We start from the raw sequence: 15521 nt of genomic DNA on the forward strand, positions 1-15521 counted from the left end.
ATCTGTTGCTCTATATATGCAAGTGAAAAAAAAAGCTCACTTTTTCGAGGTGACGACTCTTTGAATGTGCTCCATGTACAGTTGCAAATTGATGTCGTCAGTAAACACATCGGTTCGCTCGCCCCATCCGTAAAAATGGTTCACGTTGGTGGCGTAACTGGTACTAGGGTTCAACTTCGCTGTCAAGAACCTTGCTTGCGACCCACCTTCGTCACAGTCTATAAATCTAGGTAAGGGGAATCTATCCGATAATAGTTCCATGGCTTCTTTCTTGGGTGCCTCGAGAAACTCTTTGAAATACTCAAACTCGTCTTGCTCGTGGTACCCGGCTCTTCGCCAGTCGGCAACCTGGGAGCCGTGGTGGATCAAAATCTGGAAAAATGTGTCCAAGAGGAGGATTTTGGAGTGGCCCAAACTGGCCGAGTCTAGCAACACCGACTCTGGTTCCAGGATCGCTTCGTTGGTGGTTTCATCCACCACCGAGCCCCAGGTGTTGATGTCGTACGACAACAACGATGGCTGGATCATGAGCAACGAGTTTGCCAAGTCTTCATGCATAAACACGATCCGGACAAAGCTCGTTTCGTCTGGCGAGCTATTAAAGACTCGAATGAAGGGGGACCGTCTCAAATGGTAGAGGAATTGCGGGTATAGCGAAAACGAGTTGGAAAGTCTGAAGGAGTCAATGGATCCGAAATTGTACACCGCAAATCTCGAGCAGAAATTCATGAGCATTTGGTCCAATTGTTTGGTGATAGCAGCAGTTGTGACAAACGATTTTTTTGAAGTGCTGCTGCTGCTGCTGCTGCTGCTGCTGTTCTTGTTGCTGTGGCCAACGTCAAACTGCATTTCATCGATAGCCTTGCGAGCCACCAAAACAAGCGCCGCTTCCTGGTCAAAGCTCAATTCCAAATTGAGATTGTCCGAGTCCGGAAGCACATTGATACCCACGGTTGTCACGCGCAACCGCATTTCTCCACTCGGGTGCTGGTAGTGGAACAAAAACTGGATGCTGGTGGGACTCGTGCTGAAGCTGTCCAATTTGTCAAAATACACTGCATAAGTTGACTGTGGGTTGACGCTGCACAACTTCCAAGAATTGGTTTTCCCTTCGCCAACTTGTTTCTCGCCAATCATTTTCGCGTTTGTTGGGACCAACTTGTTGAACGGCAACGCCGTGGCTTGGCCCACAAGTCCCTCGATTTTCAAATCGGACGGCACTTTCACTTCCAAGGTTCCATTGAAACACATATTGACAAATTCAGGGTCCTGGTCCAGCTTTTTGAAAAAATTGGCAAAGCTCTGTTTAAAAATGGCCGTGCCGAAAGAGTCAGTCATCACCACTGCACCCCCAGTTTTGTAACAAATTTCTTCCATTTCGAAAAGACCCACTTGATCGTAGCTCCCGATAAAGAGATCGCAGCTCAACCCCAACACTACCAACTCTTTGGTTAGGTCGTGGTAAAAAGACTTGGCCGGTATGAGTAAAGATACATCGGTTTTGGTCTTTGACGAAGTCGATGGTGCCTGAATAATTGTAGACTGCCATTTCACTATATCATGATGCGATCTCAACGGAGCTTTTAAATGTCTATCGACGATGCGTCCAGCACCAAAGGTGCAAACGCCTGATATAAACACCATCAAATGCCCTCCGGTTAAATGCGAGTTACCCAAGATGGCCTTGAGAAGCAACGTTGCCACATTTATGGCGGACCCCGTAGCCCTTTCGGGTCTTTCATTGAAATTGTCTCTTGGAAAAGAATTGGGAACGAGATCCTCAATAATGCTGGTCAATTGGTACTCTGCCATGGCCACTGGTTGCAAAAACCTCCTGCCGGAGCTTCCAATCACATGAGCGCTGTCCTGCGCGTGTGCTTGATTAGCCAAGCTGCCTGCTCTCAATCCCGAGCCCAATATTCCAAGAGTAGACTGGATCTGTTCCAAGGTATACTTCTTGGCTCCGTTGAATGTGTAGCTTAAGTTGTCGTTCGAGGTCAAGTCGTGGATCTTGACGTGTTTCCCGAATGAAATAAACCCGACTAGTGCGTCTTCAGGCAAGAGACTGAGGGAGAGGACAAGACTGTCCTTGAGCAGCACAAATGCCTTGTCGTCATTCTCCTCGAAACATGTGTCGACAACGTAAAAGAAAATTGGCGGGACCGAGCTTGTCCTGCCAGTTTGGTATTCAACGGTTGTTAGCTCGGGGCTGAATGCTGGGTGCGGTACAATCTCGCCCGTGGCAGCATCGACCCTCGGTGGGAGCTGATTTGAAGTGGCGCAGAACTGGCATGTCCAGATTTCCTCGGATGCTGCTCTAACAAACGGATTGAGAATCGACCGGCATGTTCGACAGCTTGCCAAATAGGACTGCTCAAGAAGATGGATGGAGCTCTTGTCGTTCAAAGGCGTATACAATGCACCCAACGGAATCACGTTTCGTTGATGCTGTAGTTTTGACTTGGCTACTGACGACCAAGACAACCGAATACCATCATTATCTTCCCTATTTTCAAACTCCATATATCCTATATATGTATTATTTTCAATTATGCAGTATTCTTGCTGGTTAAATAACTAGATCTTGGTGCGTGTTTGGTTGTTGCATGTGCTGAACCTTGACTTTCTGATAGTGACTGAACTGTGTTTTATTTCAGATTTCCTTATCGGCTGGTGGTTGTGGTAAAGGTGGTAAAGGTGGTTTGGTTGCCTTGGTGGTTGCCTCGGAGGTCGCAGCAATGGTGGTTTATCGTTGATTGGCGAGAAAGAATACATAAAAAAAAAGTTGCAATCAAAAGACAAATTGTGGAGTTGACATCAGTTCTGTCAACCAAGAGGAACCAAACACAGCCAGAAGCAAAGCCAGAAGCATAGTTTGATAAATGTAGTCTATAATATACATTATATTTACACGCCACTTCAGTGCGTTCTTGCTTCTTCTTCTTCTTTGTTTTTTACATATGGTACTCGATGAGTTTCTGCCCTGGCGATTCCGCAAGAACATCATCTCCGTCCCAAACAATCTTGATGACGTCGTAAAACTCCCTAGCGTAATTCAATTGAATGCCGTATTTCCTTTCAAAATAATCCTCAACTTGACGCATTTGGAAATCATTGTGCTCGTTATCACGAAGCAATTCGTTAAGGAAATTGAGGTCCATTCTCGAGAGGGAAACGCCATTGCCCTCGGTGCTTTCTTGCTCCAAGATGCTCTTGGTGTACTCTTCAATCAAGTCCTTTCTATTTTCGCGAGGAACAATCATCCTTCTGATTCCCGAGCTGAGATGGGCACCCATGAGTTTTTCCTTAACGCCTCCAATGGGCAATACCAAGCCTCTGAGCGTGATTTCTCCCGTCATTGCAAAATCGGTTGGAACTGGTTTATCCAAAAGAACAGACAAAAACAGCAATGCCATGGTGACACCTGCCGAGGGCCCGTCTTTTGGAATGGACCCCATGGGGACATGCATGTGGATGTCTAAATTGTTGAACTTGTCCAACAAGTGACGCTGTTGGTCAGCTCCACCACCACCAAACTTCAATAGCAGCTTGTGAATCATCAGTTTGATGAATGTGAGTCCAATCTTGCCACTCTCCATCAACACTTCTCCCAAACGACCAGTCATGCTCAAACTTGGACCAGAGCCTCCAGGATGGCCATCTTGGTCGCCACCACCGCTGTTTACTCTTCTGTCAAAGCCAATGCTTTCAAATACCAAGACAGAGCCGGAACCCTCACTGTTGTACGATAAGCCATTGACAACACCAACTTTAGAGTCACCAATGGTGGCCACATCGCTGGACGTCAAATCGGCACCAGCAAACGGAACCCCAAGGTAAGTGGCAAGGTCGTTTTCGTCAACAATCGGATTATAAGCACGGTCGCTGTCGCTCAAGTTTTCGCAATACTCCACCGCCTTGAAACGGCATATGGCACCCAACTTTCTTTCGAAATTTCTCACACCAGCTTCCCTGGTGTAGTCCAAGATTATCCTCTTCATGGCCTCGTGCTGAATATTGACAAATGCATCCGTCTCGTTGTTGTTTTCTACAGGGAACCCATTACGTTTGATTTGTCTTGGCAACAAGTACTTGCGACCAATAACCAATTTTTCATTGTAGTCGTATGCGCCCATGTAAATCATTTCCAATCTGTCGAGCAAGGGTCTTGTCATATTATAAGGCTCGTTAGCGGTGCAGATGAAAATCACCTGCGACAAGTCAACGGGGAAGCCCAAATAATGGTCAATGAAGGTGTTGTTTTGCTCGGGGTCCAACACTTCCAAAAGCGCAGCCGATGGATCGCCATTGAACTTGCTGGCACCCGAGTTGCCGCCAACGACTTTGTCAATCTCGTCTAGTAAAATAACGGGGTTCATGCATCGAGCTTTGCGCAATGCCTGTATGATGAGACCAGGCATGGCGCCCACATAAGTTCTTCGGTGGCCCCTGATTTCGCTTTCATCTTTAATGCCGCCCAATGATAATCTTTGAAAGTTTCTGCCCAACGCCATGGCGATGGACTTGGCAATGGAAGTTTTTCCAATCCCGGGGGGTCCCGCGAGGGCAATGATTGGCGATTTGTTGTTCTTGCTCACGTCATTTGCTGGTGCAGAATTGATACCGCGTTTGGACTCCTGGATCGACTTGCGCACTTGGCTCTGGGCCCTTTGCTTTGCAGCGCGTGTTTCATCTCCATTTTTCACAATTGGCTGAGATGTGTTGGCAGCATCTTCTTCTGTCTGTTCTCCCGCGACACCCTTGTTACTATCCTTTTCATTGCTGTTGCTGTCATTGTTGTTATCATTGTTGTTCAGTTTCGAAGCGTTGATGCCCAACAACTTCAAAACCACCAAATACTGAATCAACCTCTGCTTCACATGCTGCAATCCATAGTGGTCTTTATCGAGTTGTTCCTTGGCCGATTGCAAGTCAATCTCCCTATCGTCGCGAAACTTGGTTACATAGCAGTCCCAAGGAATGTCCATGACAATCTCCAAATAGTTGCGGAGTACATGGAAATCGGCATTGCCGCCACCAGGTGAGTTGGACGACGCCTTGATTCTTTTATAATCCTTAACAATCAACCTCTTTGAGTCATCGGAGAGCGAGGAGATGTTGGGGAGCTTTTCAGTGACAAACTTTGTAATGGCCCGTAATTCGTCGCCATCTTCGTCACCGTCGTCATAGTCTTCCAGGTTTGATGCCAGGTCTTGAGAGTTCTCCGCCAGCCTGTTTGCGCCCTTTTGCAGCAGCAGCGAGAGCCCCCTATCGGACTGTGACTTTTCACGGTTGGCTCTATGTTTACTTGTCATGCCCTCCAACAATACACGGATCGATTTCAATTGACTAGCAACTACATTTGCCTTTTGAACATTGGAGGCCTCTTTATGGAACCAGTTGTTTGCAAATGAATTGTTGCGCTCGAGATTGTCAAAAATCTCAATCAAGAGCAACATCATCTCGTTGATGGCAACCGCGCGTTCCTCAACATCGCATTTGTTCAAGAGCTGCAATTTCTCGTAGTTGGGGAAGGGCAAGATTGCTGCCGTCAAGTCAACCAATCGAAGGTAATCCCTCTCGCCAATCTTTTCAGCTTGTGACCCAGAACCTAAACTTGACCCGCTGTTGAAATGCGAATATAATCTTTGCAAATTCTGGGTGGCTTTGCTAAAGTCCTTGGAACCAGTCAACTGAAGAAACAAGGCGTTTGCCAACGGATTCAATGTAAGCAAGTTCTGGTGAAATTTCTGTTGCTCTTCCTCGGCATTTCCGTCCTTCGAGGGATCATTCTGCAACGATAACTTGCCGCCTCTCAGGGCTAGCGAGTTGTTGCTCAATGCTTGACGATAGTTCAGGATAAAATCGTCAATGCTTTTGCGCAACCTACTGAAATTCATTCTGAGAGTGTTGAATTTGCTTTTCAAATCGTAAACATCTGTGCTCCAGTCAATCGCAATCAACTCTTCATTTGGTCTAAGGTTAACTTGGGCATGATGTTCCCCCTCAGAATTGTCCAACACGGTACCCCTGATGATTGCCTGGAACGATATTTTAATATTGGAGGACTCATCCACGATACCAACGACTCTGACAACAGTGGCCACCTTTGAGACGCCTTCGGGATAACTCGGCTTGGAGCTCTTGATGCGATCAATATTTGGCGATATCGCCAAAACCAACCAGTCAAATTCATTCAAGGACTCCTGCTTGTCTTTAGCCCTTGGTGTATGTTTTCCCAGGACTTCCACTTGATGGAAATCGGTGATACCACGTTCTGCAGCTTTCGAAATGGCAAAAGGGTTTTCGTCGGCTCCCCCATGGCCATTGCTGCTGTTACCACCTCCAGATCCAAACTCGTACTCATTTAACAAGTTGGTGATAACCGAAGTTTGAGATACCAAGTCTTTAAATCTAGAAAGCAACGCGGCTGCCTTAAATCTGGAAAATGTCACGTTGTAGATTATTCCTGGCAAAAGCACTAGATTTGAATCCAATTTGTACGATGGCAAAACGAGTTTCTGGCTGGCGGCCCTGGGCGGTTTGCCCGAGTTCTTGGAATACACTCCCATTCTGTAGGCTCCTATTGAAGTTTTCGCAAATCCCAAAACACACTCTCTCTCGTGACCTTCGAGTGGCGAAGAAAGTTGTTGAAGGTGTGCCGTGTGGGTGTGAACTTTGCTGCCAGCGATCTTTTGGCGAAGAAGGGGGTAAAATCTGGCTGTGAGAAGATTGTGGGGAGAGGTCCAACGCAGCCGAGATAACGAGAATGCGCCTGCAGATGGTAGCACCCCTGTGCACGTGCAACTGGCGGTGTCCTGTGCCGCCAACCAACCACTTTTGCCTCGGTTGCTGGACCATCATGAAGTTGAAGTAGCGGCACTCACGTCCTCGAAAAAGAGAAAAATTGCGACCTTGGGTATATAGAGGCCAGCTGTCCGCGGGTTGCAAGTCAGTAACGGCTCGCCCCGAGGTGTGTGTGGCATATCCCAGGCTCAAGGCATGACATATTCATTCAATCTATGTACAGGGAAGAAGGTAGGAGTAATAGTGTAGGGGAAGTGACGACGACGACGACGACGACGACGACGATATTGCTACTATTTGCGCTGCTCTCGCTCATCTTCAACGTCGTATTTCCCCTCCAAAATGTCATTGAGGCCATCCTGTACCATTCGGGTCTCTTCGTCCACTTCCATCTGGCTAAGCTCCTGTTCCTTTATATCACCACCCATCATGTGTTTCATGCGGTAGCCAAACTCTTTGAACGTGCTCACGTCCAAAATCCAGGCAACGCCAAATACCATCATCCCCGAGAGGGCGCCACAGGCCAAAGTGCCCGCACCCACAGCCACCGCGGCATCGGTGGTGAAGTTGTACGACGTCGGTGGCTGGTGATTCTGCTGAAACAAAGTGGGAATGTACTGGCGAGCTATGGTCTGCTTATGGATGAATCTGGTGGAGAAGATCGAAAGTGCTGCAAATGTGAAAAACTTTGCCATCTGTAGTTTGCGGCGCTCAATATACTCGGGCGACGCGTCAGCAAGGGCAAAATTGAGCTTCCGGAGGACCCCATGAGGTTCAGATGACACAACCTCGGACATTTCTTCTTCTCTGCTCAAACACTTTCTCCTTCCTGCTCAAAGTCTTTTTGGCAACAGCCTTTCCCTCTCTTTTTGTTGCCACCCATGGCACCTCGTTCGCTTCCCAGTGTCGCGTTTTTTTTTTGACAGCCTCACGTCACGTCTTTTTGGTGAATGCAACATATTGCCTATTTAGGAAGTCTACCCTTAGATCACGTATTACGTAAAGGCGAAAAAAAACCGAAACAGAATGTGTGTAGACGGGAGGGGGGGAACTTGGTTGAAACGATATCTAAACAAACCTGGGACCCGTCTTGACTTGGGCAAATACCAGACGGGGAAGTTGAAGAAAAGACAAAGGAATAAGGAGAGGAAGAAGAGAATCAGATATATGCTCGACATTTAGATCGGACTCGCCCTTTTTTTTTTTTTGAATGGATCATGGAGGAAATGAGCAGCAGTTCGAGCGAGTCAGACATTACAGTTGACAGGAACCCTTCATCGATCTTCAATACCGAGTCCAAAATGCACCAAACAGCAGGCAGTCCAGTCCAATTATCGTCATTGCGTCTTGCGGCCAATGGACATGCTGCGTATTCCCGACATTCGCTTGCTTCCAGGTCAGTTTCGCCGGCACATACCGGGCGAGATCTGGTGTGTCTGGCAAATTCTGGGTTCGAAGGAACTTTAGAGTCGTTGAATAAGCTCGAGATTACCGAGAACTCGCCCCAGCGAGCAGGATCGGAGTCGCTCAACACTTCGCCATGGAGGCAGTTTCGTCCCGCAAACCTACCGTCTCTCCAAGGTTCTATGTTGAACGTTCCGAGTCTACGCCCCACGGTGGGCACGATCTCTAGAGAGGATGAACTTAACAAGAAGGTGATCAACTACAAAATACAGCTCAAACTCATGAAGAATTTCTTGCAAGAGCTCATCGACAAGCACGAGTTTAACGTTAGTGACTTGCAAAGAGCCGCCATTTTCGCCAACCTAAGCTCCTCCTCTGCTGCCGAGAGTAAGCTCAAGGGTCTTCAAAAGGAGTATGATGAAATTTTCGTATTGAACCAGGATTTGTATTCCAACTTGGAGGTGTTTCAAGATAAACTTGCAACCCAGGAGGAGAGGTTGCGGAAATTGGAGCTGATTCTCAACAATGTGGCAGACGGCATAAGTGAGGCCTTCACTCTTTTCGGGGAAGAAGAAACAAAAGAAGAAGTGAAAGTGGAAGTGGAAGATGTGGACAGGACTGTACTGGCCGATTTGAGGATGAGAAAACTTGTCGACCTCATGCGGCGACGCTTGAAGTGCACCGAGACGGCTCTGCTGAAGCTGCCGACTCGTGAAGAAAATCGAGTAGATTCAAGCGTATCGAGTGTCACGCTCGCCAAGCCGGACTTGGAAGACGAGGTTGACCGACTTCAACACGAATTGGACTTGCAAATTCAGCATTGTCGAGATTTAGAAGACGAGATTGGGAAAATTCAACGAGAATCCCAGGAAACCAAGCGGCGGTCGGACGCTGAACGACGAGAAAACGCAAAAAAGATTGATGAGTATGAAATGAGAGTCCACGAAATTGAAAAGCAATTGACTGAAGAAGCGGCCAATGTTTCGAAATCGAAGATAATCACCAGCAGCGTGAGGACACTCGAGCCGAATCTCATGGCGGAGTACCTTGAACTACAGAATGCCTATAGCGAGCGAGTAGAGGAGCTAAGCCAGGCACATGAGGCATATGAGGCATTGGAGCACCAAGCTGACTCCGAGATCAAGGAATTGAGCGAAAAACTACAGCAGCTGCTGATGGAATCAAAGTCATATCTCGAGCAAATAGAAACGTTGAAAATTGAACTTCAGACAGGCAAGGATAAGCAAAGACAACTAGACACTGAGCATATACAGACGACATATGCAAACGAGTCCTTGAAGAAGGAGAACCAAAACTTGCACGACAAAATACAAAGACTCACCGAGTTTATGTCCTACGGTCCAAACGACAAACGCCCGTCTCCTGATACGGTGAAAAAGCTCTCGCTCATTGAGTACCAGCTAAAAGACTTGATCTCGTTCGACTTGTCACAATTCCAGAGGCTCATCCAGTCTTACAACAAGATTGCTGATGACAAGTCGCTAATGGACCCGACTCAGAAATACGAGAAAATGATCAAAAAACTTCGCAACTTTGAGGAAGGCGAACTAACCTACATTCGAGAAAAACACAAATCTGTTTTTGAATACTTTAGCAGAGCCACGGATATCTTGATCAACGACCACGTGAGGCTCCTCCTAAAAGACGACGCGGCCGACGTTTCGATGCAGAAGAAAATGGACAAGTTGAGCCAGCTGAATGCTGCTTTGCAGCAGGAGCTCGATGCCATGCGCGAGTCTCAAAGCCAGGAAAGTAGCGAAATTTCTTCCATAACCGCGTTGAGGATGAACGATCTCCGCAAGAAATGGAAAGCGGAACGAGAGCGGCGCGTTCTCGAAGATCGGGAATCGCACAAGAGGTTCACCGAGATGGAGGAAGAGATCTCCCGGTTGAAACACCTTCTTGGTGGAGCTTAATAAGTAAAATGATTTTCATCAGTAGGTACCTTTTATTAAAACTTGCGTTGTGGGAAGAAGATGTCGTGTGCCGGGCGCTACCCAAAACAAGGTCCCACAGCTTGTATGAAAAATTTTCAAGACTCTTTTTTGATTTCGATTTTGTAGGCTCAGATCTCGAGATTGGACAACTTTCCCTGCCCTGCCCTTGTGTGCCTGCCTTTATAATGTCTATCAACGAAGAGGAATACCTTAGGTTGGAAGAGGAGATCAACTTAGACGATATAGATTTTGCAGATCTCGAAGAAAAATACGAAGCCGATGTCGGGTTAGACAATTATATCATTGTTGATGGTGCTCCCATTGCGCCAGAGGCCAAGATCCCCATCTTGACCAAAGTGATGAGAAAGCTCTTTAGCTCTGTGGGAGAGGTTGTTGAAGGAGACGAAGGCATCCACATGCCCACGGAAAACGGCAAAACCAAAGGCTTTCTCTTTATCCAGTATAACAGCGTGGCAGATGCAGATGCCGCAGTGAAAAAATTGCATGGCAAGAAGTTGGATGCCCAGCATAGATTGCTGGTTAACAGGTTATCGGATATCGAGAAATACGGAACCATCAAGGACGAGTTTGAAGAGCCCAAACTTGAACCTTTTAGATCGCATGGTTATTTGCAGAGCTGGTTGCAGGATGAACAAGGTAAAGATCAAGTTGTCTTGCATTTCAACGAGAATGTTGGAATCTACTGGAATAAAAAAGCTGCAGAGCCCGAGCAAGTTGTGGAGCCAAGACGAGGATTCACTTCCAAGTACGCGAAGTTCTCGCCAAAGGGAACATATCTTTTCTCGATCCACCCGCAGGGAATTCAATCCTGGGGAGGTGCTGACTTCCACAGTATCAAGAGGTTTTTCCACAACCAGGTTAGATTGGTTGATTTTTCCCCCAATGAGAAATACATGATCACCTTGTCCCCCGTGCCGATTACCTTACCTGACTCAATCGCTGAGAGACAACAGTTCCCATTTGGGCCAGAAAGTGAGGGCCACAAGTTGGTTATTTGGGACTTGGTAACCGGTGAGCCAGTGAGAACATTTGCCTTGCCTTCTCATCTCGAAAACCAAAAGGAGATGCCTTGGCCATTGGTCAAGTGGTCGTACGACGACAAGTACTGTGCTCGTCAAGGTCCCGATGCATTGGCCATATACGAAACACCCAGCTTCCAGTTGATCGATAAGAAGCTCGTCAAGATTGAAGGGATCCAAGATTTCGAGTGGGCTCCCGCGGGCATCAAGTTGCACAATAGCAAAAAGGACCAACTCGAGCACATTTTGTCCTACTGGACTCCCGAAAGTACAAACCAAACTGCCAGAGTTGCCCTCATGGACATTCCAAGCAGGAAAGTCTTGCGTACCGTTAACTTGTTCCAGGTCAGTGACTGTAAGATGCACTGGCAAAACGAAGGTAAGTTGTTATGTGTCAAGGTCGACAGACACACAAAATCTAGAAAGACCATCTACTCGAATCTTGATTTCTTCAAAGTCAGCGAGAAGGATATCCCCGTGGAAAAGTTGGAATTGAAAGATGTCATTGTCAACTTTTCGTGGGAGCCAAACAGCGAACGTTTTGTCACCATCAGCCGGTTGGATGACGGCGATCCCAACCCCGCCATCCCTAAGAACACCATCACTTTTTACGCGCCTGAAGAAGCCAAGGGCAAGAATGCAAATGGCAAGTACAAGCCGTACAAGAAAGTGGAGAACAAACACTCCAATACCGTCATCTGGTCGCCCAAGGGAAGATATGTTGTCATTGCAACCATCTCGAGATCCTCGGGCGAGATTGAGTTTTACGATGTCTCGTTCGATGATGAGTCTAACAAGAAAGCTTTGCCCGCCAACGTCAAGCTTTTAAAGTCTGATACATACGCAGGTATGACGACCATTGCTTGGGATCCTTCAGGAAGATTTCTTGCCGCGTGGTCAACGGCTTGGTTGCACGCCATCGACAACGGGTACAGGATCTACGAATTCACCGGTAACTTGTTGAGAGACGAGTCTGTGGACCAATTCAAAGACTTCATTTGGAGACCAAGACCCGAGAGCAAATTGTCCAGCAGCGAAAGAAGAAAAGTCCGTAGCAACTTGCGCGAATACTCGGCCCAGTTTGAAGAGCTCGATGCTATGGAGGCCGATGCCGCTGTCAAGGAGCAAATCTTGGCTAGAAGAAGAGCATTGGAGGAATGGAGAGCTTACAGAGCCAAACATGTCAGCAAAAAGGTGCAAGCCAAAGAAGAGCAGGATGAAATCATTGATGAAATCAAGGAAGAAATTATCGACGAAAAAGAAGAAATTGTTGATTAAAACGATTGCAGATTAAAAAAAGGAATGTTCTCTTCTTCTACAAGTGTTGTATATACATGCTTTGAAAAAAAAAAAATAATATAGAATCTATTCTTTATTCTTTCAAGTCGATTTCGTCTTCAATTGCAACCCATGCCATTTCTTAATCTCGTCTTTCAACTTTTCATTCACTAGCCGATGCTGCTTGATCATGGGCAAACCTTTGAATTTCGGGCTCTCGACAGATATGGCAAACATAGAGCCGCATCCGCCCGAAACATCCTGCACCAGTAACTTGGTTGGATCAAACTCCAGCTTCAAGATGTCGTATATCTTGCTCTCGTACTCGCCCATTTGCGGGCGGCCTGCCAGGCTCAGATTGAATCTTTGCCGCGCAAATGAGCTTTGTAGCTTTCTGACTGCGGGCACTGCTCTCTGGAAATGGCGCAACATCTTTCTCTCTCTCTCTCTCTCTCTCTCTGGTCCTAGCTGTGGCCTAGGCTAATCTATCTATCCTAAGCTTGAAAGGCTTCAATTACACAGCGATGCCGTTTCGATGCATTTCGCTTCGTGGTGGAGAGTGGAATAAACGAGTGTCGTGAAATTGTGTTGATAATTCTAAATTGCGACACTGCCGATTTGCGACACACGGCGATCGGGTATTAGAAATCGTCGAACTTATCAACTAAACAGAGTGGGAGTTCTCTAGTGGAAACAACACAATTCAAAGGTTGTCACCACCTAAACTTTAGTTTTTGGTTTAATAGACATAGATAAGGCTACTCAATGAGGTACGTGTTGAATGAACCAGTTGCCTTTTTTCTTTTGTTCTTTTTTTGAGTGCAATTCGACTGACAAGTGCATTTTGAAACAAGTGGGAAATTCGTTCGGGCCTCGAAATATAGGCATGTATTTGGGCAACCAGCCAAGAAGGAGTTGTGCTACGAGAACCTTAAAGTGACTAAGAACGCGTGGGACTCCAACATTATTCAATCCAACGGCAAATACATTTCGGTGAACTGGGACGCGTCAGGCGGAGGTGCGTTTGCAATCATTCCCGTGAATGAGGTTGGCAAGGCACCCGATACCGTGTCCTTGTTTCGTGGCCACAAGGGACCCGTGCTAGACACGGCGTTTAACCCGTTCAACGAGCAAGAGGTTGCTAGTTGCTCCGACGACGGCAAGGTCTTGATTTGGAAAATCCCCGAGGACTACTCGTTCCATAGCTACTTGGACGACAACGACGAGATTGTCGACATAACTGAACCAGCAAAAGTGTTGCTGGGACACACGAGAAAAGTCGGATTGGTCGAGTATCATCCTTGCGCTGAGAATGTCTTGGCCTCGAGCTCATTAGACTACACTGTGAAAATTTGGAACACTAAAACGGGAAAGGACGAAATCTCGTTGCAACACAAGGATTTGGTCACTTCTTTTGCTTTCAACTACAATGGGTCCCTCTTGGCTACAACATCGAGAGATAAGAAATTGAGAATCTGGGATATAAGGAAAGGCGAGATTATATCTGAAGGTCCCGGCCACACTGGAGCCAAGCCGGCAAGAGTTGCCTGGCTCGGAAACACCGATAGAATAGTCACCACGGGGTTTTCCAGATTATCGGATCGTCAAGTTGGCATATGGGACATCTATGATATAGCGAAGGGCCCCATTGACGGGTTTTTGGTTATCGACGCGTCTTCTGGTGTTTTGATCCCTTATTTCGACGCCGACACCTCGATACTTTATCTTGCTGGAAAGGGAGATGGAAACATTAGATACTATGAATACGAGAATGACCTTCTTCACGACTTGGCGCAGTATGGCTCGACCGACCCTCAGAGGGGCTTTGCCGCTGTTCCCAAGCACAAAGTCAACGTCAAGGACAACGAAGTGGTTAGAGCATTTAAAACCGTTTTGGACAACTCTATCGAGCCCATCAGTTTTATCGTTCCTAGACGTTCGGAACTTTTCCAGCTGGACATTTATCCCGATACTCCTTCAACTAAACCGGCATTGAGTGCTGACGAGTGGTTCAGTGGGAAAGAGGTCAACGGGCCCATCTTGATGACCATGGAAGCTGTTTATGAAGGCACCGAACCAACGTTGAAAGAGAGCAAACTGGTGGCTGAAAACGCCGAGCTGAAGAAAAAGACGGCCGAGGACAAGAAAGAAGAGTCGAAAGCCCAGGACAAATCCAAGGCTGACGCCGAAGCCGAGGCTGCAAAGAAACCAGAGCCTGAAAAGGAGACAAAAGCCGCAACTGAGAAACCTGTTGAGGAACGCAAAGTTGGACAAAATGTCGACGGCTTGTTGAAAGGCTCGGAACAAGTGAACGGGTTGTTGAATAAAGTAGTCAATTTTTCAGACGATGACGAAGTTGGCGATGACGATGACAATGGAGAAGATTGGGAAGAGGTGAAGAAGCCATTGGAATCCCCGCCGAAGAATAAGCAACAAGACAATGGCGATGAAAAGGCCGGACTTGAAGCAAAAACCAACTTAAAATCAGAGCCAAAACCAGAACCAAAATCGGAGTCAAAATCAGAGCCAAAATCAGAGCCAAAATCAGAGCCAAAATCGGAGTCAAAATCAGAGCCAAAATCAGAGCCAAAATCAGAGCCAAAATCAGAGCCAAAACCAGAACCAGAAGTAGAAAAGGTAGAACCTGTATCTGCACCAAAAGTTGATGAGACGGCCAAGAGTTTGAAGGAGACTCCCAAGGAGACAAAGGCTGAAATTGAGACGACTCCCAAACCCGCTTCTTCCAAAGAAGTCAAGGAGGGCACTCAGGAACCTCCTGCCGCGTCATCGTCCGTGGATGGCTTCAAGGCAGACAAGAAACCCACTTTAACATCAACAGTGGAGAAATTATCGTCACTTGTCGCGCAACTTGAAGTGCAAATCGCCAAGTTGGAAAAAGCCGGTTTAGATAAAGACGAGAGATTGAAGGCGTTGGAGAGCAAGATTGACTCGTTATTGAAATGATAGAGATGGAAGTTTGCAAAAAAGATAAAAGAAAGAAATAAGAGATTTTGTTTCTTCGAGTGTAAAGTTT

At 46.8% G+C, this 15521-nt stretch overlaps 7 protein-coding genes across 7 annotated transcripts; 3 read left to right on the forward strand and 4 right to left on the reverse strand. All coding sequences in view use genetic code 12, as the record gives it.

The window, feature by feature from the left end:
* Window positions 1-36: 36 nt before the first annotated feature.
* On the reverse strand, window positions 37-2523 carry LODBEIA_P59320 (uncharacterized protein; the record flags this gene model as incomplete). The annotated part of the gene is made up of 1 exon (XM_066976319.1): window positions 37-2523. One exon carries the CDS (start codon window positions 2521-2523, stop codon window positions 37-39), a length of 2487 nt encoding a protein of 828 aa, XP_066832870.1.
* Window positions 2524-2954: 431 nt separating this feature from the next.
* Window positions 2955-6572, reverse strand: LODBEIA_P59330 (uncharacterized protein; the record flags this gene model as incomplete). The annotated part of the gene is made up of 1 exon (XM_066976320.1): window positions 2955-6572. The coding sequence occupies one exon, from the start codon at window positions 6570-6572 to the stop codon at window positions 2955-2957; it is 3618 nt and encodes a 1205-aa protein (XP_066832871.1).
* A 528-nt stretch (window positions 6573-7100) lies between these two features.
* LODBEIA_P59340 (uncharacterized protein) lies at window positions 7101-7604 on the reverse strand (the record flags this gene model as incomplete). Its single annotated transcript, XM_066976321.1, has 1 exon — window positions 7101-7604. One exon carries the CDS (start codon window positions 7602-7604, stop codon window positions 7101-7103), a length of 504 nt encoding a protein of 167 aa, XP_066832872.1.
* A 420-nt stretch (window positions 7605-8024) lies between these two features.
* Window positions 8025-10148, forward strand: LODBEIA_P59350 (uncharacterized protein; the record flags this gene model as incomplete). The annotated part of the gene is made up of 1 exon (XM_066976322.1): window positions 8025-10148. One exon carries the CDS (start codon window positions 8025-8027, stop codon window positions 10146-10148), a length of 2124 nt encoding a protein of 707 aa, XP_066832873.1.
* Window positions 10149-10354: 206 nt separating this feature from the next.
* On the forward strand, window positions 10355-12487 carry LODBEIA_P59360 (uncharacterized protein; the record flags this gene model as incomplete). The annotated part of the gene is made up of 1 exon (XM_066976323.1): window positions 10355-12487. One exon carries the CDS (start codon window positions 10355-10357, stop codon window positions 12485-12487), a length of 2133 nt encoding a protein of 710 aa, XP_066832874.1.
* A 102-nt stretch (window positions 12488-12589) lies between these two features.
* Window positions 12590-12919, reverse strand: LODBEIA_P59370 (uncharacterized protein; the record flags this gene model as incomplete). The annotated part of the gene is made up of 1 exon (XM_066976324.1): window positions 12590-12919. One exon carries the CDS (start codon window positions 12917-12919, stop codon window positions 12590-12592), a length of 330 nt encoding a protein of 109 aa, XP_066832875.1.
* Window positions 12920-13252: 333 nt separating this feature from the next.
* LODBEIA_P59380 (uncharacterized protein) lies at window positions 13253-15451 on the forward strand (the record flags this gene model as incomplete). Its single annotated transcript, XM_066976325.1, has 2 exons — window positions 13253-13257; window positions 13342-15451. 2 exons carry the CDS (start codon window positions 13253-13255, stop codon window positions 15449-15451), a joined length of 2115 nt encoding a protein of 704 aa, XP_066832876.1.
* Window positions 15452-15521: the final 70 nt, after the last annotated feature.

The sequence above is a fragment of the Lodderomyces beijingensis genome (assembly GCF_963989305.1).
Source record: "Lodderomyces beijingensis strain CBS 14171 genome assembly, chromosome: 8".
In the NCBI taxonomy this organism is placed as follows: Eukaryota; Fungi; Ascomycota; class Pichiomycetes; order Serinales; family Debaryomycetaceae; genus Lodderomyces; species Lodderomyces beijingensis.